The sequence below is a fragment of the Lissotriton vulgaris genome, chromosome 5, assembly GCF_964263255.1.
Source record: "Lissotriton vulgaris chromosome 5, aLisVul1.2, whole genome shotgun sequence".
Classification (NCBI taxonomy): Eukaryota; Metazoa; Chordata; class Amphibia; order Caudata; family Salamandridae; genus Lissotriton; species Lissotriton vulgaris.
This window is the reverse complement of record NC_141693.1, coordinates 444,022,158-444,044,804: the sequence shown is the minus strand read 5'-3', so window position 1 is coordinate 444,044,804 and position 22,647 is coordinate 444,022,158. Positions and strand designations below refer to the sequence as shown.

Here is a 22,647-nt window from a genome sequence, read left to right as displayed (position 1 = left end):
GCTTCTCTTAGGTCTGCCCACGCTTCTCCCTGTAGGGATAATTGCCTCCTCTTAATCTCCCTCTTGTATTTATTCCAACACACCATGATTTGTAGGGAGTCCCTTGGTTTGTTTTTAAGGCTGCTTTTGAGCTCCCTCAGAGCCTTTGAGCAGTCTCTATCGAACCAACGTGGGTTACAGTGGTTCCTTGTGGGCATGCTGGTTTTTAATAGACCATCTATAAGGTCAGCAATCTGGCCAAATGCTTCAAGTAGCCTCGGGCCTTGAACATCCATGTCTAAACAGTTATCAATGGCGGGTTTGCCAGAGTCCATCAGGGATTTATAAAAGGTTTCCCCGTCTATTTTGGACCACCTTAGTCTCCTACCCTGGTCTATTACCTTCTCCGTAATTATACCTTGGGATCTACTTTTTGAGCCCACCTGATACACCAACCCCAAAAGAAGGGGGTTGTGATCACTAAAACTGCTCCATTCAATCCCTACACTAATGACTCTATTTGTTAAAAATCTGGAAACCAAGATATAATCAATGATGGATGAGCATCCTCTGCCCTTAAATGTAGGTGGGAGGGTACCATTCCTCTGCACACCCATCATGTTGACAGTGTGCTCTAGATCGTAATTACGCCGGAGTTTACTAAAAGCTAACCCATCCGGCAGTGGCGTCACTGGGGTTGGTGTCACCCGGTGCGGGTAACTCATGGTGTCACCCCCTCACGACTTACTGCATGGACTACCTCTGTCGGAAATGTACGGTGCTAGGTACTGTCTTACTCCCTCTAGCTCCCTCTTTCTGTATAGCTCCCTCTCTCTGTCTTACTCCCTCTAGCTCCCTCTCTCTCTGTCTTACTCCCTCTAGCTCCCTCCCTCTCTGCCTTACGCCCTCTAGCTCCCTCTCTCTCTGTCTTACTCCCTCTAGCTCTCTCTCTCTGTCTTGCTCCCTCTAGCTCCCTCTCTCCCTCTCTTACTCCTTCTAGCTCCCTCTCTCTCTGTCTTACTCCCTCTTGCTCCCTCTCTCCGTCTTACTCTCTCTAGCTCCCACTCTCTCTCTTACTCCCTCTAGCTCCCGCTCTCTCTCTTACTCCCTCTAGCTCCCTCTCTCTCTTACTCCCTCTAGCTCCCTCTCTCTCTGTCTTGCTCCCTCTAGCTTCCTCTCTCTCTGTCTTACTCCCTCCAGCCCCCTCTTTCTTACTCCCTCTAGCTCCCTCTCTCCGTCTTACTCTCTCTAGCTCCCACTCTCTCTCTTACTCCCTCTAGCTCCCGCTCTCTCTCTTACTCCCTCTAGCCCCCCCTCTCTCTGTCTTGCTCCCTATAGCTCCCTCTCTCTCTGTCTTATTCCCTCTAGCTCCCTCTCTCTTACTCCCTCTAGCTCCCTCTCTGTCTTGCTCCCTCTAGCTCCCTCTCTATCTGTCTTGCTCCGCCTAGCTCCCTCTCTCTCTGTCTTACTCCCTCTAGCTCCCCCTCTCTCCGGTTTGGTCCCTCTAGCTCCCTCTCTCTGTCTTGCTCCCTCTAGCTCCCTCTCTCTCTGTCTTGCTCGCTCTAGCTCCCTGTAGCTCCCTCTCTCTCTATCTTACTCCCTCTAGCTCCCTCTCTCGCTGTCTTATTCTCTCTAGCTCCCTCTCTCTCTCTGTTTTACTCCCTCTAGCTCCCTCTCTCTGTCTAGCTCCCTCTAGCTCCCTCTCTCTTGCTCCCTCTAGCTCCCTCTCTCTCGGTCTTACTCCCTCTAGCTCCCTCTCTCTCTGTCTTACTCCCTCTAGCTCCCTCTCTCGCTGTCGTACTCCCTCTAGCTCCTCGCTCTGTCTTCCACCCTCTAGCTCCCTCTCTCTCTCTTACTCCCTCTAGCTCCCTCTCTCTCTGTCTTACTCCCTTTCGCTCCCTCTCTCTCTCTTACTCCCTCTAGCTCCCTCTCTCTGTCTAGCTCCCTCTCTCTGTCTTGCTCCCTCTAGCCCACTCTGACTCCCTCTCTCTCTGTCTTACTCCCTCTAGCTCCCTCTCTCTGTCCAGCTCCCTCTCTCTCGGTCTTACTCCCTCTAGCTCCCTCTCTCTGTCTAGCTCCCTCGAGCTCCCTCTCTCTTTGTCTTACTCCCTCTAGCTCCCTCTGTCTCTGTCTAGCTCTCTCTCTCTCTCGGTCTTACTCCCTCTAGCTCCCTCTGTCTCCCTCTCTCTCTGTCTTACTCCCTCTAGCTCCCTCTCTCTCTGTCTTACTCCCTCTAGCGCCCTCTCTCTCTGTCTTGCTCCCTCTACCTCTCTTATTCCCTCTAGCTCCCTCTCTCTCTATCTTGCTCCCTCTAGCTCCCTCTCTCTCTATCATACTCCCTCTAGCTCCCTCTCTCTGTCTAGCTCCCTCTCTCTCTCTCTCTCTCTCTGTCTTACTTCCTCTAGCTACCTCTGTCTCCCTCTCTCTGTCTTACTCCCTCTAGCTCCCTCTCTCTCTGTCTTTCTCACTCTAGCTCCCTCTCTCTCTGTCTTTCTCACTCTAACTCTCTCTCTCTCTGTCTTCTTACCCCCTCTAGCTCCCTCTCTCTCGCACATTAAACCCACTCTCTGCCGCTTTCATGTGGTTTCTCTTTTAAAGCTTTTCAAGATGCAAAAAGAAATCTGTGTACAAGGCACCAGCGAGTTTGTAGACGTGAGAATGTTACGATATGTAACAGCTAAAGTAAAAGCTAATTTCCAAGCGATTAATACCTTCCCCCCCCTCCCCGCACCCCCCCCCCCTCCCCTCTTTAGCACTGTGTCTTTTTCCATATAAATGGCGGGGGCCGCTCATTACTACACTTTTCAAACTTTATCTAATGAGAACATTTTAATTCGAATAGGTGAGAAAATATCTCGGTTCGCTTTTGTTTTTAAAGCGGATCGAGTCTCTCCGAGGCCTTCGGGTGCGGTGCAGGGGGTGCCATGTACAGAGGCCTGCTGGGGGGGCGGGGGGCGCAACCAGATGGTGTCACCCCCATGTGAGGGTGTCACCCGGTGCGGTCCGCAACCCCCGCACCCGCCTAGTGACGCCACTGCCATCCGGCGTGTGGGAGAAATGCGGCCCATTCTCTACAGGGCAAGGAGACCATTCTGCATCTATTGGGACCAGTGCCGAGCATAGGTGACAGTTAAAGTCTCCCATGACCAGCAGAGCAGGTACCTGCCCCTTTTTCTGAGCTTTAATTTCCTGACCCAGTCTGTCTTCCAACTATCCTACAAATGAGGTATGGTCTTCCCCTGCCCCATTGTTGTAAATATTGAAAACAGTGAGTCTTAGCCCCTTCCCGGTAAACCGTACTGCTTGTATGGTATGGGAGTTCCAGTCTGGGGTGGACCAGCTGCCCGGAAGGTTTAGATCTACATAAATGGATAGTCCTCCCATGGCTCTCCCCGGTCTCATTTTTTGCGCCGGGACAAAAAAACATTTATACCCCTGCAAATGGAAGTTACTGTTATCAAGGGCCCATGTCTCCTGTAGGCTAATTACATGGAAGTTGCTAATATAATTACGCCACTCTTTGTTGTTAAATTTAGCTTCCAAACCTGCTATATTCCAGGAGATAAATCTCAGTGCCTCGTTAACCTGCTCTATTCCCCCATAAAGCTCAGTTTGTTCCACAGTCTCCACCCGACCCGTTTCCAGCCCGTTTCTTCCCCCTGTAAGTTCAATGGCTGTAATCATGGGCACGTCTGCCTCAATCCTCCTAACCCTAGTAGGTGAGGATTGTTCTACCAGGGGGCTTTGCTGCTCCAGTTCCAATATAGAGTCCCCTGTTTTTTCAGCTCCTGGAGATACAGTTCCCATTCTGTTGGTATATCTGCCCGTGTGTCAATAAACCCCCTCAAGTCCGTTCAGGCAACTAAATCGATTGAAACTGTGGAAGGGTAACTCCGGGCGAGGAAAAACTGGCCGAGCGTTAAAATCATAATGTCTGCCCCTCCGGGCGACCCTCGTCCAGTTGTCAACGGTTTGATTGGGGTGCATTGGGGTAGGGGGGGGGAAAGAAAGACACATGGAGAGTCTGAATTGTTGATTCCATTGATCTGTTCTTCCCTCGGCATATGTGCATAACAGTCCCAACATCTCTGAAACTCACCAGTATGCAATCCCCTATTATGGATTTGTTTGTTTTGCCCACCCAAGGCACCCTTCTCACCATAATGATTTCATTATTGAGATGTACCGGGAGTGGTCTGTTCACATTCAACCACTTGATTACCTTACTTTTCAATGAGCAGAAGTTCTCAGCTTCGCCCGCTTCAAGTGGGGGAACACCAGCCATGACTACCATAAAGTCGTTTGCCTCTGGGGGGAGATTGGGCCTACGTGGCCTAGGGGGAGGCTTCATTGGGAGTGGGAGAGCAGTACTACCAATAGTTGGTATAGACGGAGCTGGACCTGCAGGTGAAGATAGCCTATTGGGATTAGGAGGATGGCTGGGACTGAGTTAATCATGGGAGGTTGTGGAGGGGGAGAAACAGTGGTGACCTGGGGGTGGGGGCTAAACTAACTGCCCTATTAGTCGGATTCTGAGGGACCATGGGAGGGGGAATAGTCTCAGGAGATCTGCCCTGGAGGCCAACCGAGGGTTTCATGCTATTTAATGTGGCCTCCAAAATGGTAAGTCTGATCTCTACCTTTTTAATACTCTCGCTAATTGGTAATAGTAGGGACCTGAGCAAAAATTCAAGATTTCCTAGCGGGACGACAGAAAGGGCGACATTAGTAGCATTGTTTGCCGTGGCATCTGTCAAGTCGGTAACAGTGGTAACCTTTTCAAGGGGTGTTGAATGTACCTCTTCCACTAACCTCTCAGGGGGTGGGGGGGGGGGGGGGGTTTGTTGCCCTCCCGAAATCAGAGTGGGGGATTTTTGTTTTAATTTTTCCTTGAACACCCCTCGACTTCCTCCTGCGTTTATTCGGTGGGGGCTCATGTACCCCTTGCACAGAGGTTAACTTGGGTTTAGCTTTCCTGGCTTTAGTAGCCGGTGGGGGCTGGGAAATTAAATCAATAGTCACACTACTTTGGCTGATAGAGGGGGTTAAGTTAATGGTTGGGTCAGTCGGGTTGTTGGTACAGTCCCTCAGCAAAAGTGGAACATCATCCAGTGAGGTTGACTCCTCACTAAGTGACATAGAGTTATCTCAGAGGGGCCTATTTTTCAGATTTTCTATAGAGCGTCTGCGCTCTGCCCTGAGCTTAATCAAGGTGCTTTCCTTCTCCCCTTCTCCCGCAGCCCGGGGGAAATAATTATCTAGAGTCCTATTTTTTACCCCTCCCGGCTTCATGGGAGTGCCCTCCCTAGCCGGAGAAGGCATAACTAACCGTGATGGGTGCAGAACTATAGGGAAATTTAACAAGAAAAGAACCCAATGTTCAAGTGACAAGCTAAAGAGGGTAGGCCCAGCCCAGCCTAATCCGGCCTATGACGGCCTTAGACGGTCCCGCCCTTGTCCCGGGCTTCTCCCGGCGCGCTCCCGCGAAGCGGAAGCTCAATTCTCCTTAAAACACAAATACAGCAGGCTCATAGGCTGATAGGCGGGTGGGCGTGGCCAGCGGGGAGAGCAGCCCAGGTGTGGCAGATTGGGCGCGCAGGGACTTCTGGACACTGGAGTCCCTGCCTGTGTGCTTGCAGCCCCGCCGACGCTCTCACCTGCCCCGCGCTCCTCACAGAAGGGTTCCCAGCAGCCAGCAGCTTCAAAAGTCACAAAAGCGCTGCGGGACCCGCGAAGCGGGTCCGGCGAGGCGCTGGAGTAATCCTCACTGCAGAAGCCCGCAGAGTAGCAGCGAGGAACCAAGGACCAAGTAAGGGCTGTCACAAATCACCAGAAGGGTCCCGGTGGGCCGTAGGCAAGATCCGCTTTTCACTCCGTTGGCGGGGGGCGTGGCCAGCAGGGAGAGCAGCCCAGGTGTGGCAGATTGGGCGCGCAGGGACTTCTGGACACTGGAGTCCCTGCCTGTGTGCTCGCAGCCCCGCCGACGCTCTCACCTGCCCCGCGCTCCTCACAGAAGGGTTCCCAGCAGCCAGCAGCTTCAAAAGTCACAAAAGCGCTGCGGGACCCGCGAAGCGGGTCCGGGGAGGCGCTGGAGTAATCCTCACTGCAGAAGCCCGCAGAGTAGCAGCGAGGAACCAAGGACCAAGTAAGGGCTGTCACAAATCACCAGAAGGGTCCCGGTGGGCCGTAGGCAAGATCCGCTTTTCACTCCGTTGGCGGGGGGCGTGACCAGCGGGGAGAGCAGCCCAGGTGTGGCAGATTGGGGGCGCAGGGACTCCTGGACACTGGAGTCCTGCCTGTGTGCTCGCAGCCCCGCCGACGCTCTCACCTGCCCCGCGCTCCTCACAGAAGGGTTACCAGCAGCCAGCAGCTTCAAAAGTCACAAAAGCGCTGCGGGACCCGCGAAGCGGGTCCGGCGAGGTGCTGGAGTAATCCTCACTGCAGAAGCCCGCAGAGTAGCAGCGAGGAACCAAGGACCAAGTAAGGGCTGTCACCAAATCACTAAAATGTACAGAATGCTTTCTATGGGAACAAAAGCTTTTTGGGCAGATTCATAAAGGTTTTAGCGCAACGAAATTCAATTAGGGGTACCAAACATCTCATTTTTAAAAGCAATATTTGCAAAATCATCAATGAGGGGATTTTATAGTTTCAAAGGGGATTTTCGCACACAGAAATTCTACAAATATTGTGGAATTTGCATGTTTAGAAATCTAAAAGTTCAGTTAGATTTGGGGCACTCTTGTTTGTATCCATCTGTAAATTGTGAAGAGCCCATAATTTTCCGGACGTTTTCTACGTAGGAAATGCTTACAAATTTACTCCGGGCAAGGGTCCGTGTATTTTAATCTTTTCATTACAATAGGGGGTTTCAAAAGTCGTTGACTTGTAGGGAATGGTTGAGTTCTCAGCAGGGTCATATTCCCCCCATATAAGATACAGAAAACACGAGTTTACAGTGTAATCGCACATTTGTGTTACATTTCTGCAACTGAAACAACCTTGTTTTTTTAAATTTCATTTCTTACGTTGTACAATACAAATAGTGGGAAGTAAACTCAAATTAAATAAGGAAATAGATTTTTATCTCATTACCATATATGTTCCTTCAGTAGTTCTCGAGCCGGACTGACGCCCTGCATAAGTTACTTTGGAAGGCAAAGGCACAATGTCCACCGAGTCCTTTTCCTCCCTCAAATGGGAGAGCACATCCCGATGTTAAAGCCAGGGTTCAGCCCTTGACTTTTGAAGTGAAAATAAAATGAAATAGATTGAGAGAGGTGGCAGTAGGGGAGAATGGAACTTCTTGTGGTGTGGTAGCTGAGGGTGTGGGATCATAATGGGAGGGAAGAAAATAAGAAAAGAGTGCCCATTGGGCAGATGGTGCTAAATGTTGGAAGAGGTTGGGGGTTTAAGGCCGCCTTGTTCGTAAGATGCCTGGATGGGGAAGTATGAAAAACCCACAAACTCAAAAGCATGAAAGGAAGGAGAAAGTGACTAAGGGCATGGGAGAGAGCAGGGATGTACTTGAGTGGAAAGTGTGCAGGGATGGTAGTATTGGTATCAAATGCAAATCAGTCACCACTATACCGAAGGTTCATCTCGCAGACCAGGAATTAACATTAAGAGTCTCTTGTATACGTCAGCAGAGTCACCCCTTTTTCCACATTAGGAAAGGTGTCTGGAGACACAATCTCCTACGGTACCCCACAGTGCCAAATTCTAGGATGTGTTGCAACAATCACAGACATCTTTTGGAGGGTGGTGTCTTGTTTACGTCTGACATGACCACTCTATTTCACCACCCGACTCCAGTTCCTGTGGAAATTCGGCTACATCTAAGTCTCTTCAAACAACTCCGTTTGCTTGGATCTCTTGTTGACCACTGTTGGGGGCTCCTCCACTACACAACCAATTTCTGCAGCTTCTCCCAGAAATGTGCCTACTCCTGCCACCAACACACCTAATCTTTTCAAAGGGGTATAGGTACTTACTCTGCAAAGACAATCTTGTAATACAAACTATTGCTTGTGGTTACCTGTAATTTTACAAAATATTACCACCTTGGTTTTTTAGAGGTTCAAACGTAGATCAAGCTGACTGAAATGCCCCCCCCCCTTCCTAGTTGATTTTGAAGGCCTTTGGGAATTAAGGAAATTAAGGATGTGTTGTCCACAAAAATACAACCAATAAGTACAGGTGAAACTCAGAGTCATCATGATACCTTCATTTGCATGGGGTCATGCCCCTAAAGATAGCACTGGCGCTACATGTGCAATATGCACACACGTCTGTGGGCTCCCATGGCACTATCTGTATAGGGCCCCAGGCAGCTTTTAGCTGTCTGTAGATCAAAGCCTCTTTTGGACAATTCCAAAATCTTAGAGTGGGCTTACAGCCCAAATATTGCTAGCCAATGGTTGGCTTTATGTCGCTATTACTTACTTGCTTCTCATTTGAAGTCTTGCCTTTTTCCTCTTGTGTTTGTTCCTCCAGTGAAGCATAGTCTCTTTACTATTTACTGTCCTTTTTGCTGGTTGAATTGTATCTTTCAATTTTTCATTGCTCATATTTAGGAATTTACTTTTTTTCATTTTAAAACACTCAATGAGAGTGCATGTGTTTTCCAGCTCTTTTCTGCGAGTGCTTCTTCCCCTAAATACACATTCCCAAACGTTCCATTTGGCTCTCTAATCTCCCACTTGCTCTCACGATTGTGTATTGTTATTCTTGTCAATAGCACTTCTTGCTCCTCCTTTCTTCTCCCACCTTGGCTTTTTATAATTAAACCTAAACCTATGCCCGCTCTCCATTGCTTACCATAATCTGCTTCTCCATTGTGCCCTAACCCTTTTTACACTAGCTTCCTTTTGCTGTCCAGCTCCTCCGTTTTCAGAAAAGTGCTTTTGCACAAGTGAAAATTATTTGTTATTTACCGCTACAAGAGGCACCTGCCATTTTGGATCAGTAAATAAAAAAATAACCTGGCACCTGTGTCATTCAGTAGTTAGTAGTAGTTGTGTTCAGGGAATAGCATAGCTTTTTTTACGATGTATTTAATTTTCACCCACACTGCACAGAGGTGTTGGGCGTAGGGCCTAGCCGGCATCGGGCTCTTTGCCCAACTGATGCTGCACCTGGCCTTCAGCACAGGCCAGGCCCTGTAGCCAACCTGCTGCAGGGGCTGAACACCGCTGGCACACAGCTCTCAGCCATGCACTGCAGGATTGCACATATGGCCTGTCTTGTGCGGAGACCCTGCACGCCATTTTGTAGCAGATGATGGGCACAGGACGAGGCCCAGCACCCTACGTCTAACATTCCAAGCAAAAGTCAAACAATCATGTTACTTGTTTGCTTTACTTGTACCTTTTTTTTCTAACACTTCCTGAATCTTGCAAATCAGCAGCAACTCAAGTGTCAAGCACACTATGGTCGTCAGAGCTCATTTGCGAGTTTTAGGATGACCACAACAAATAAGAAGAATAAGCCCTAACCCAGCCAATTAACATTTTATAAATAAAAACTCAAAATGTGATTGACACGATTCATGAATTAAGACTCGTGAGTTAAAACGGCAGAGATATTCAAAACTATTAACACTTCCATAATCTCTCTGAAACTTTTTAAGTGCCTCAAAAACGAGTTACAGGATTTACATTAAACAAAACAAAGCATGCTTTTGGAGTAAAGTTTTACTTTCATGCCACGTTAGGTGTAAATCCATTTACCAGTTTTTGCTATACCTTTCAGCACAATTCCCTATGGGTGCTAAAACGTGAAATCATGTTTTTTTCATACCCCATTAACTTCTCTGTGGACAATCTTAACGAAACTGGAAATGCTGAAATATAGCTGACTCAGTAAGCAGTGTCGTACAAATCCATCCCGGGCGTTAAAAGTTATAGGCAATTCAAAAAAAGGCCTTTATGATGGAAACAATATCTCAAACATAACTATACAGTGACCAATTACACTCACTTAAAAACATTGTTAAAGACCAGTTATAGTGATGAAATCTGAAAAAACTCTGAAATGCCCCAGTTACGGTTATCTCCGCCCAGTTATAATGATTAAACAATCCAAAAAAGTCTCTGAAACGCTCCAATTATGGTTCTCCGCAAACCTTAGGTTACACAGCTGCCATGTAAACTAACTTACACATCAAATGCAATGCTCATTGTGTATTTTTTGTAACCATAACTGATCTTTAACTGTAGTTTTAAGTGAATTTTCTTTTCTTTAGTCTTAACATACATAAAGTTATTATGAACTATAGCTTAATGTTAGCTGTGTTTTAGAAAAAATGAAAATGTAGAAATGTTTACAGGTGGTGGTGTGGATGTAAGTGGGAGGGTGGTGGTGAATGATAATGTCGCTGTATCATGTCGAAGCCTACCCTTGTGCTGCCTGGCCTTCAACTGTATGCAGCAGGGGTTGACTCCAAGGCCTGGCCACAGGCCAGGCCCTGCTTAAACCCACATTGTGGCTTATGAATGTGCACTGCACAACAGATGTTTGTTGCAGGCATTCAAGCTCCCAGGCGGCCAACTGACCGCTGTACATGCAGTTTGCAAGTTTCTACCTCCTTCTAACCCTCCAGACCCCCTCCTCCCATGAGATCTGCATGAAAAGGGTTATCCTAGCAACATAAAACTACCTTGACATAGCAACAAAAAACTAAACAAGTAAATTGCTGATAAATTTAAATTGAGCGCATATGTGCGCGTGCCAAAGTTATTTATCAACCCCTTGCTGGTACTGTATGAAACTCAATATATCAGAAAATATCACATGGCACCTAAGCTATTAGCAAATAATTTTTTGCAACCCCACTCTCCCTTTAGTCGTCCCCCCCCCCCCCCCCCAACTCCTCCCACTTACCTGATCGAACTGAAACCACAAATTCCTGCAATGGGCTTACCTTGCTAACAAACAGCACAATTTCATACAATTCATTAAACAGAACATAAGCTATCTTCAAACTAAGATTGTTAATGCCCCTGAAGATGTGCGCCCATTTGTTGTATTTGCGTAATACTCAATATCAGCAGTAAGCTAAAAGTTTGCTAAGTGTTAGCGGATCTTTGAAACAGTGCTAAAACTATGAGCAAATAAATTATTTATTTTTTACCCACCCCATAATTTTGTCCCACTCTTTGTTTGTGCATGAAACCTGTCGAGTCTTACATTAGGCTTAACGGTTGTGTTTTTGCACCCTCCTCAATGGCTCTGCCACCCTTTAATTTTGCCCCACCCTTTGTTTGATGTGCACAAGACCTGTTGATTCTTAAATTAGCCTTAACTGGTGTATTTTTGGACCCTACTCAATGGTGCTGCACAAAACTTGCCTCCCCAGAAGACTATGCTAACTATCAGCTAAATACCATGGGCATTTATCAAACACTACAACAATTATAAGCAAATGATCAAATTTTGACTCCTTTGTTTTTAATTGCATCTCTCCTTGGCTGATCGGCACAAATGAAAGAGAAAAAAAATAAGGGTATGCTAACCATGCAAGTGTCTCTTAAATTTCATGTAAATTCGTCAAATAGTGCAAAAGTTATAGGCAAATTAGAATACCCCTTTTCAACTGTTTTGATATCTGTAACTTTTCATACTTTGAGACCCAAACGGCTAACCACAACCATCATGGGTCTTATCATTGAAGCTGAGACAAATGAGTGGATTAGCCATAAGGAAGCAGAATTCCTGGTGACATTGGATCCTGTCACACCTTACTTTTATACCCTCCCCAAAATACATAAGGGTACCACTCCAGTCCCGGGGAGACCCATTGTCTCAGGCATCGGATCCATTTTGGAGCCTTTGTCCCAAATCTGTGACGCCTTCTTTCAACCTTTGGTGAAACAAATTCCATCCTATCTACAAGACACCAGAGACGTCCTTCGTCTGATTGATGACATCGACGGAAGAGAGGACATCAACCTTCTCCTAACCTTAGACGTCGAGGCTTTGTACACTAATATTCCACAACAAGCCACATTAGAAGCTGTGGACTCACTGATGCGACAGGAAGTATGGATGTCCCCCACACCAATAGCCTTTATCATGGAGCTAGCCCACATTGCCCTGACTGAGAATTTTTTTAGATACGAAGCCCAACTGTACCATCAGGTCCGCGGAACCTCGATGGGTTCGACATTTGCACCAAGCCTGGCATGTATCTATATGGCCTCGTTTGAAAAGAACCACATCTACCCTCCTGAACATAACCCCTTTCGAGAGAATCTTACTCTCTGGCGTCGATATATCGATGATATTTTGATTTTCTGGAAGGGTGACCGACTCAGTTGTGAGGCCTTTTGTACTTGGATTAACCAGCAGGACCCATTCTTAAAATTCACGGGCACAATTTCAGAAACATCGATACCCTTCTTAGATCTAACCATCCGATTAGATCCTACAACGATCAGTACTACCCTCTTTAAAAAGGAGACGGACAGGAACAGTTTACTCCTTTATAACAGCCACCACACGAGAGCCTTGAGGGATAACTTGCCCTTCGGGCAATTCCTCCGCCTGCGGAGAAACTGCAGCTCTGTCCAAGACTATAAACAAGAAGCCAGTATCCTACAACACAAGCTCCAGGATAGGGGATACCCTACCCGACTTCTGAAGACATCATTCAAAAGAGCACTGAATAACAACAGGGAGTCATTGCTTGAAGTCCACCCCAAAGAGCAAGATGACACAATCACATGTGTTACATCCTACACCAAGCATTCAACGTTTATAAAAAAGACTGAACTCACACTGGGGGATCCTCAATACAGCGGGCATGGACTTACCGCGCCCACGCTTCGCATTCAAGAGAACAGCGAACCTTAAAGACACTCTGATTCACACCCGCCCCAAGAAATCAAGTACCCACCCAGTCAAGACCCTATGGGACCTTCCACCTGTCACTGGACACTACCGGTGTGGTTCATGTGTAGTGTGCCCCCAAACCATCTAATGTAAAACCATTGAATTACCGAGGGACTTCACTTGGACCATGAACAAACACACCAACTGCAATAGCCCAAGGTGTATCTATGTTCTCATTTGCCCATGCAAGATGCTCTATATTGGGATGACGATGCGCCCAGTTAAACAGCGCATCATGGAGCACAATAGTAACATTCGGTGCCTAAAGACACACACAAGACTCTACGACCATTGCAGAGAACACAACCATTCCACAGAGAACATGCGATGGACTGTTCTAGAGTGTCAACCCACAATAAGCCAACAAGCGCTCTTTAGATTGGAGCAAAGATGGGTACATCGTCTGCACACTGACGAACTCGGCCTGAATGATGCGGTGCCTTGGACAATGTTAGCCAGATAAGCCGCACTCGGACCGGATTGTCCTTGTCCTAGAACACAGTACTGCCATCGAAAAAACAACTCCCCCTGTTCCAAGATGGCGCCCACACCCGCCATCACAGCCAGGCTGGGTAATCCTCGCTTTCCACACCCGCATCATGTTGCCTAGCAACGCGTCTCGCACACGCCTACCATGGCGCCCGCGCTACTCGCCTTCTTATGCGGCGGGTACGCTCCACGGTTGACCGGCTGTCCTTCGAACATACCGACGTGGGAGGGGTAGGTGACTAGATGCCTGATGCCAGTAACTAACAAGGTAAGGTGCTCTGATCCCACGCGAGGTTCTCCACATGCGTTCTTCACGATCGCTGTGGTTGTACCTCAAGCGGCACCACGCCAAACGGTAAGCTTCGCCGCTAAATAATCCCCTGACATGCGGTGATCTTACTTGTTTCAGGTGAATCACTTATAGTTCTGGCCCCACGAGGTCAGTCGGTGGGATCTCCAACCGGGGACTGCGGGTAAGATCTCCGCTGTTTACTATATCCCCGGTGTATTAGATTACTTTTGTTAAGGACTCTTATCACATTGGTGCTAGCCACGACTTGTCCACCTTAAGCAGTTAGAGTGTTACAATGGTTTCTTTTTCCTTTTTCATTTTCCAATTGTTGTATGTGTGTGAATGCGCACACTCACCAACGCCTGCATGACTCATAGATGACATTCAGCATGGTATGAGATGTAAATAATGCAAAGACCATTATGCATGCCAATTGCAGAGCACTGATGTCACTAGCAGGACGCGGTCTTACCTCGTTATTACTTCAGCCTCACACCCTCTCTCACACGAGTGTCGTCCCTTGATGGGATCTGTGTACTCCCTCCTCACGGAGTGCATCACCAGCATGTCATTTTTACGTGCAATAATGTTCTTAAGACAACAGACATATTATTGACTGTACCCTTCTTATGTCTCCTTTCCTAGTCCCAGGGAGGGCCTCAAATGAAGGGTTGATCTGACGACACAATCCAGGTCGTATACTCGATTCCTCCAATCACTGAGGCATCGGTAGCAATTATATGAGCACTTTTGGTCCTGATGAATTGCCTTAGAGGCAAGAAACATGACGACCGCACTTTAACTGAGGGTTGAATAAGGCTTGATTACCTTACCCGTCACGCCTTAATACCCCTCTATTTTTCTTTTAATAAAGCAGTGAGCCATGCTATTAAAGCTGTGCATAATGGACTCTACTGACTTTTTTAAAATAACTTCACTCACGCTCACTATTGCACTTTTAGGCCCCTCACACTCACGCACCCTTTGGCAAAGGAATAAAAGAACTCCGCCAAAGTGCAGCACTCTGTGCTGCCCGACGGGCATTGCACCGCCAGCTTGTCGTAGGAGCAGGAAACCAATGATGACACTGGACGATCATCGGGTGGGATGACAAAAGTCGTCCAACCGTTGACTTGTGTGAGGTATCCTTAAATTCCGATAAGGGTTCACCACATTCACTTTTTTCTGTCACACTCCACGAGAGAGAGGTTAGATGTAGTCACCTAGTTGGCTCAATTTGGGGAACTCTGTACAACTGTTGTTGATCCCTATCTCTTAGGACATGTACATTGGACCCCGTTAAAAATTGTCCGCAATTGTTCCCCCCGGTTGATATGATACTTTGAGACCCACCCAAATGTATTTTAACACACATTTTCCAAAATTACTGAGCAGATTTAAACCATACCAAGCAAAGGCAACTCCACAAATACACTTCTATGGTAAGTTTGGTTGAATTCCGTTCAGCAATTTTATTTTAGTGGAGAAAAAGGATTTCTAGGGGACCTAAAATAGAAAACAGTGTTTTTTTGATTCACCCTTTCCCTCCCACCACGATGGATGCCACAGAACTTGCCAGGACAACCTATTGTTGATAAACTTGTTCCCCCCAAGTTTGTCTGTGGATTCGAGCAGGGCAAAAATTATGAGCAAAAAAAAAGGTTTTTCAATCGAATATATCTCTTGGAACTCTGAACCCGAAGGAGATTAAAATAACTTTTTGTGACATAAATGACTGTTCAGGCAAAGGGTCCAGGAACTGTCCACAGACGATAAATATGTAAACATTTATTATCATATGTAAACATTTATTGTCATTCAAAGCCAAACCTACCCATAAAGTGGTTAATGGGATGGTGGCACAAGGTACATTTTCCATGAGATACATAAATGGAACTTTGCTAAAAATCACATCATCTGCTTGGCAGGCAAGGCTTCAGGTTATGACCAACCAGAACAGAAGACCCATTATAATTCTTGGTTATTGCTGAAGTAACCTGTACACAATGGGGTCCGGGTACAGGGAAATGAAGATAATGCCTAAGAGCTTCCTTATCCACCCAAATCATAGCCTTCTACTTTGCCCAGCAGGCCCTGGAGGAAATGGGTTTAGAAGCAGGGCTTGTTCGAAGGCGATGACCTGTCATGCTGAGACCGTTCAGCAAGGTCAAAGACCACTGATGCACGCACATGAGGTTAATGCCTTGCTTAAGAGCGTGCCAGGCAGGTCCCATGGACAGAGGCACTAGCAGTAGGGGTGAACCTACTGCCAAAAATTGCTGGGCAGCACCAATGGTTCTGTTTTTTAGCCTTTTAGCCTCAGAGAATTGGGACGGGGTAGTATTTGGACAGGCCAGAGGATTGGCCAAGGCTCTTGCTCTGCTCAGAAAGGCAATATGCCATGTACAAAAAAAACGACAGCCATGGTCAAAGTTAGGCTCTCGTGAAAGTGAGATAAACTAAGTGAAGGGTGTGGAAGCATGCCACAACTTGCACCCAGAAGTTGTTGCAGACCAAATAAAGTCCTATCCAGTTCGCATGGAGGATAGGGGTGCAATCAAAACTAGCCATTTGCTTAGTCGTATCATAGCAACAACAAAAATAATAATCTAGGGCTAAACAGCAGTTGAAGGGGCCTTATGGTTCCAATTCAAACACTAAAAAACACTGATATTTCCAGTTATGATGACTTCCGCAGCAATAACTCCAGCTCAATGTACAAATCATGAGCTAACAAGTCACATATCACACCACAAATATAAATGCTTTGCCAAACGATATGTCCGAATTGCATATACCACACGGTGAGGCACATAAAGTGCCTGCTGTTAATGTTATTTATGCAAAAACACCCACCTTAGGTGAAAGGATTGAAAAATATCTCTGTCCACTTTCTCTCTTGTACAAGTAATATGTATTTCCTGGTTTCTTCACAACATTACAGGCAGCATGATGAAGATCAGCGTCTCTTTTTGCCTCTTCCAGGACCTTATTGGAAACGGAAAAAGAGAAATCTATAAAATAGAAGTAACTATTATCATGTAGTAACTATTATCGTATAACCGAGGTCTCCAAACGTTTCTATAAAAAGAACTAATTATATTGAGTGAAAATCATTCCAAGCTACAAATCGTGACCACATGAAACAAAATTAAATTACTGGCCCTTGTATGCAAAATTACCAGCAGTGGTCACCTTAGTGCATCATGGGTAATATATAATAGCCAAAACTGTGATACCCCCGGCACCAAGAAAATAACATTAGTAATCAGTTTCCCTGAGGCTGCATATTTTATCACTCGTATATCAGCTTTAAATATATTTTGGGAATCAACGATTTTACTCCCACAGAAGCTTATGATTTACAAAGATACACACATGTTTATCTCGCATAATACACACTTTTCAATTTTGGCATACATATATTAATTTGATCAAGCACATGCTTTTAATTTTGTGAACTGAGCAGCACACAGGAGAACTAATGACAGGTAGCTGATGAGCTACCTGTAGCTCACGAGCCACACGTGGGTGAAGTCTGACGTAAAGCAATACACTAGATGGTAACAACGCCATACTGCTCATCAATTCACTTTTTTGTGTTTCAATACATAGTTACATTCAGGAAATGATAAGTTACTAAACATGACCACAAAAAGCACATACGTACCACAACAATAAAACATGAGGAGCCCAAACTTGAACATTACAAGGCCCTGCATTGTCCAAAGACAAAACAGATCATACCAACGGGGGTTCACCTTGCAGAAGAATCTGCTTTTCGCTAACTGGTATGTTATATAACTAGAACAATTTCAATTTTTTTTTAAACTATAGGGATATCTAGTCCAGTGTCCAAACAAATTTACATTCCACACCTGCATCCACCAGATACTCATTGTAACTGATCGTCTAGTGTTTGCACAAAAGTGGAAGCAATTTGTTTTTTATGGTTTACGGTATACATTTCAAGAAATTGAGACAACCATCACTGAAAACTGAAAATAGTCTGTCCAAAAATCAAGCTTAAACTAGCTGCTTGTTTGGACTTCTTTCAAACCAAATATCATGATACATCCGCAGTACTTAATTTATGCATCTATTTTACGTAAACTGTGGACCTGGTCTCCCCGCGCAGCTCCACCACAGAGTACTGTCCCTGAGCCCTGAGACTCCAGTTGCAGGGTGTTCGAGACCCTACTTCACCTGCAGGCTCCTGCCTGCGCCTCATCCCTGAAGGTCCAGTGGGAGAGCACTCTGCTCTTCTGCAGTTCTGCCTCTTTCCTCCTTATTATCTTTCTATTTTAATCTTCCTTCTCATTATGTTTCCTTTTATCCTGAGTAATTTTCCCCCTGTGCTTTTCCTCCGTAGCCCCTCCCCCCTCCAGTGTGTCCTTCCCGGGTCCCAGTTGACCTGCCCTCCCCCGATCCCTACTTCATGGCGGCTGCTGCACAGCAAGAAGAGCAAGACCACTGTCCTGGCCAGGGTGAGTGCTCTCCCACGTGATACTCCACCATCGAGTACTGCCCTTGAGCCCTGAGCTCACTGTTGCAGGGTGTTCGAGGCCCTGCTCCACTCGCAGGCTCTTGCTGTGCCTAATCCCTGGTGGTGCAGTGGGAGAGCACTTTGCTCTTCTGCTGTTCTGCCTCGCTTGCCTCTCAATCCCTAATTAATGACCGTCGCTTTATGGCCGCAAAGGCAAGCCCGTCTGCGCCTGTCCGCGAACCGACCAGGACCAGCGCCAGGGACCTTGTCCAACCCTCAAACGACTCTGTGGATCCCTCATCTACAAGCCGCCCTGGTCACCGCACTCCCTTCAATGATACCAGCACCAACCTCATCGCACCCCACACCCTCGCCTCCACAGACTACATCTTACTCGGAGACCTAAACTTCCACCTGGACAACCACGAAGACCTTAAGACGGCCTACCTCCAAGGGAATCTTGCCAACATAGGACTGAAGCACCTAGTCACCACCTCCACGCACACAGTAGGACACACACTCGACCCAGTCTTCGCAGAAGGAAACAGTCTCCTTCAGCCACACAACGGAACTCCTCTGGACAGATCATCACTGCATCCACTTCTCCTCCACTTCTCCTTAAAAAAATATTGTATACAAGCACACCCGCCACCTCCCCGTAGAAGCTGGAAAAAAGTCCGCCAAGACCAGCTTACCTCCGCCCTCATCAGCACCCCACCACCGACTACGCCTGGTGCAAACACTGCAGCACGCAACCTCCACCGCTGGATCACAAAACACTCGCCCCCCTCAAGAAAGCCACATCATGAAAGCAAGCTGGTTCACCCATGCACTCAAAGAATCCAAACGCTCCTGCCGACAACTCGAAAAGACACGGAGGAACAACAAAACCTCGGAAACAAGCGCCGCCTACAGAGCAGCCACCATCAACTCATCAAATCCACAAAGAAGAAATCCTTCCAAGACAGAATCCTCACCAATGCTCATAATACCAAAGAACTCTTTCCCATCATCAAAGAATTTGTCAAACCCTGCTGCAAAACAGTAGACGTCCCTCCCTCCCAAGACCTCTGCAACAGACTCAGCACCACTTCCACCTCAAGATTCAGTTGTTCTATGCCAACTTCTATAACCAAGACCTCCGCACCGCTCCAGCTCGCCCTCCAAACACTACCCAACAGACCCTGTTTAATTGGACCCCACTCACGACGGAAGACATCTTAAAGACCATGAGAAGCATTCCACCCCAGAGCACCGTCAGACCGCTGCCCACCACACATCTTCCACAGAGCAGCTGCGGCTATCACAGCCAAACTTGGTCAGAAGATCAACTGCTCTTTCAAGACCGCCATCTTCCCCGATGACTCGAAACATGCCGAAGTCCCCCCTCCCCTGTAGAAAACCTCTGCAGACCTGACGGACCTCAAAAACTTCCGGCTCATCTCCCAGCTTCCATTCACGGCAAAGGCATCGAAAAGGCCGTCAACACCCATCTAGCAAACTTCAATGAAGCTAGCAATGTCCTGGACATCTCCCTATCTGGATTCAGCAGCAACCACAGCACCGAGACAGCCTTACTCGCCGCCAATGACTACATTCGCTCCCTCCTAGACCAGGGTCAAACTGCAGCCTCATCCTCCTTGACCTCTCGACCGCCTTCGACACAGTCTCCCACCACACCCTAGCCACCAGACTCCACGACACCGGCATCCGCAGCAAGGCCCTAGACTGGTATGCTCATTTCTCACCAGCAGAACTCAGCGAGTCAGACTCCTGCCCTACCTCTTGGAACCAACAGAGATTAACTGTGGAGTGCCCCAGGGATCCTCCCTCAGCCCCACCCTCTTCAACATCTACATGGCCCCCTTCGCAACCATCGTCAGAATCCAAGGGCTCAACGTTGTCTCCTACGCCAACACCCAGCTTATCCTCTTCCTCACCAACGTACCCAACATCACCAAACACAACTTCCAAGAAGGGATGAAAGCCATCACCACCTGGATGAAGAACAGCTGCCTGAAACTCAACTTCAAGAAAACAGAAGTCCTCATTGTTGGTTTCACCCTCTCCACATGGGACGATTCCTGGTGGCTCGCTGCCTTCGGAACTCCCCCCTTCCCCAACAGACCACGCACGAAACCGTGGCATCATACTATACTCATCGCTCACAATGAACCGCCAGATCAATGCCATATGCTCGACCTGCTTCAACACCCTCCGCATACTCCAAAACTGATAATAGACATCCCCCGTCGCAGCCACATCACTCAAAACCTCCGAGATCTCCACTGGCTCCCAGTCGAAAGAAGAATAACCTAACTCCTCACTCACGCATCAAAGGCCCTTCACAACACGGGACAAACATACCTGAACAACCGCCTCTCCTTCCACGCAACCAAAAGACACCTCCGATCAGCTGACCTTTCTCGGGCCACCGTTCCAAGCATCTACAAGACCAAGACCAAAATGGGAGAAAAGTCCTTCTCCTGCTTCCCAGCTAAGGCCTGGAATGACCTCAGGCAAGCTCCCATGCGGTTACAGTTCAGGAAGGATCTCAAGACCTTCGGATGACCCCAGCACTCAACAGAGCTGCCTCCTAACCCCCAGCGCATTGAGACCCTCGAAGGTGATTTATAAACCCCTGATTAATTGATTGGCTGCAGGTGCTAGGCCCCAGAACTCATCATTAAGGACTTCAATGTATGTTTCATCGTCACACTCAGACCCACAGAGAGAGAGAAAAAGACAGAAATTAAAAAAAGAGTACAAGAAAGATAGGAAAACAGTGAAAAGGGAAGAGAAAACCAAAATGGAAAAGTGGGATAAAAAGACAAGAAATGCATGCTAGCAGAGGAAAGAGGCATGAGGTAGAAACAAGATTAGGGAACCTCACTATTTGGCATGAAAAGGAAATACGTGTAATGAACTTGAATAAGTGTGCAGCGCCTCACAAGTCCTGAAAAACGCTACCACTGTACATGCAGTAGGTCTAAACCTTAGTCTTCTACTGGGACAGCAAACTACAGCCTAAAAACAAATTTTAATAAGGAAGTGCTTTGCACAAACTTATACTCCAAGGCAATCGTTCACTGTATCGGGAATTTTTTATGGGAATGTAACGTACGTCATTTATCATACCAGCACTTCTCATTACTAGTCTATTTTTCGCGTCACAGATAGGCCACTGACAGCCAGAACTAATAAAAAAATGGATATATTAATGTGACAAAAATTCATGAAATATGTGAACCCCATTTATTTTTATGCCTTAGGATTGTATGTAAACATATACCTATCCAAATATCTTTATCAAATTAAACGAAAACATGAATGTACAATGAGCACTTTGGATAAAAAGATATGGATTTACTAAGAAATAATGAGTAAACTCCAGCCTTTTGCTCATGTGCCTCGAGTATCCAAATTTATCAACAATTGTTCTCAATTTTGAATCTTAAAAACTAAGTATGCAGCCACCTCTGCTTATTGAGAGCTCAATCAAATACAATAAAGTTATCAAATCTATATGATTTTTCCAAATCATTGACACAAAAACATACATTGTTTCAGGAAAATGTCTTACCTTCCGTGCCTGTTGTTGCAAGAAACGAATCTGCTCAGCAATAACAGTCAGCTTGTTACAAGCATTGGCTCTGATGAATTCATCAGCCTGGGAAAAAAAGCCACATTTTCAAACTCCAACATCCACAATTAAGCATTTCTTGGCTATTTTATTATAATACTGCATATCGTAGAGGCCAATTTGCATGCGCTGACTGCAAACATTTCAATGTGAGTTGCTCCACTCTTATTCATCAGCCACAAACACGTTCCACACCCTGTGAATTTCAGGAGAACAGGTACGATATGGTCCTTGAACCATGTATACTCATGATTTACTCCTACTTATATTACCCCAAAATGTGCAAATTAATCTTGGCACAAGAATGGCTAGTGAGCATTGCAGGGCAGGAACATATGCAATAGGTAGGGAACCTTCACAAACACACAGGGTTGTGGGAATCAACAAACCTGTTCCACGTCATCTCCAAAATTGGTCGGTGTGTTGGGAAAGGGCTTCTTTATGGAGATAAATATTTGTCCAGGGCAAAACAAACAAAAACGTTAGATAGTGTAAATGTAATTTATTGTGGAACTTCTGCATGAGCGAAAGGTACACGTTCAATTCCATTTCGTTTACACGTGCATTTACTTTTGGGAATCTCCAAGTGACATTTTCTCACATCTACGCCTGGAATTCTTTGGGAATTCAATGTAAATCAGAGGTTCACAAATTGTAGGTGCAAGCTTACTTGCATACATTTCTGTCTTCCAAGCAGAGAGTTTTAAACATTGTATTCAAAGCTGGGGAGAGGAGTTGGCCTAACGGCTAGGGAGGTCTAACTCGAATCTGGGGAACCGGGTTAGAGTCTCGGCAATGACGCTCAGCATCCCAGGATTCTGGGCAAACCACTTAATCTCCCCGTGCCTAACAAAAAGGAATGTG

General features: G+C 46.6%; 1 protein-coding gene across 1 annotated transcript in view; it reads right to left on the bottom strand.

Moving 5' to 3' along the window:
- LOC147711055 (uncharacterized protein C1orf50 homolog) overlaps nucleotides 1–22,647 on the bottom strand; it is a 78,555-nt gene that overhangs the window by 5,754 nt on the left and 50,154 nt on the right. Inside the window, exons 3-4 of the mRNA XM_086920106.1 lie at nucleotides 21,724–21,810; nucleotides 16,511–16,642 (exon numbers count right to left, since the gene is read on the bottom strand). Coding sequence (XP_086776232.1) covers nucleotides 16,511–16,642; nucleotides 21,724–21,810 — 219 coding nt within the window. The remainder of the gene's footprint in view (nucleotides 1–16,510; nucleotides 16,643–21,723; nucleotides 21,811–22,647) is intronic.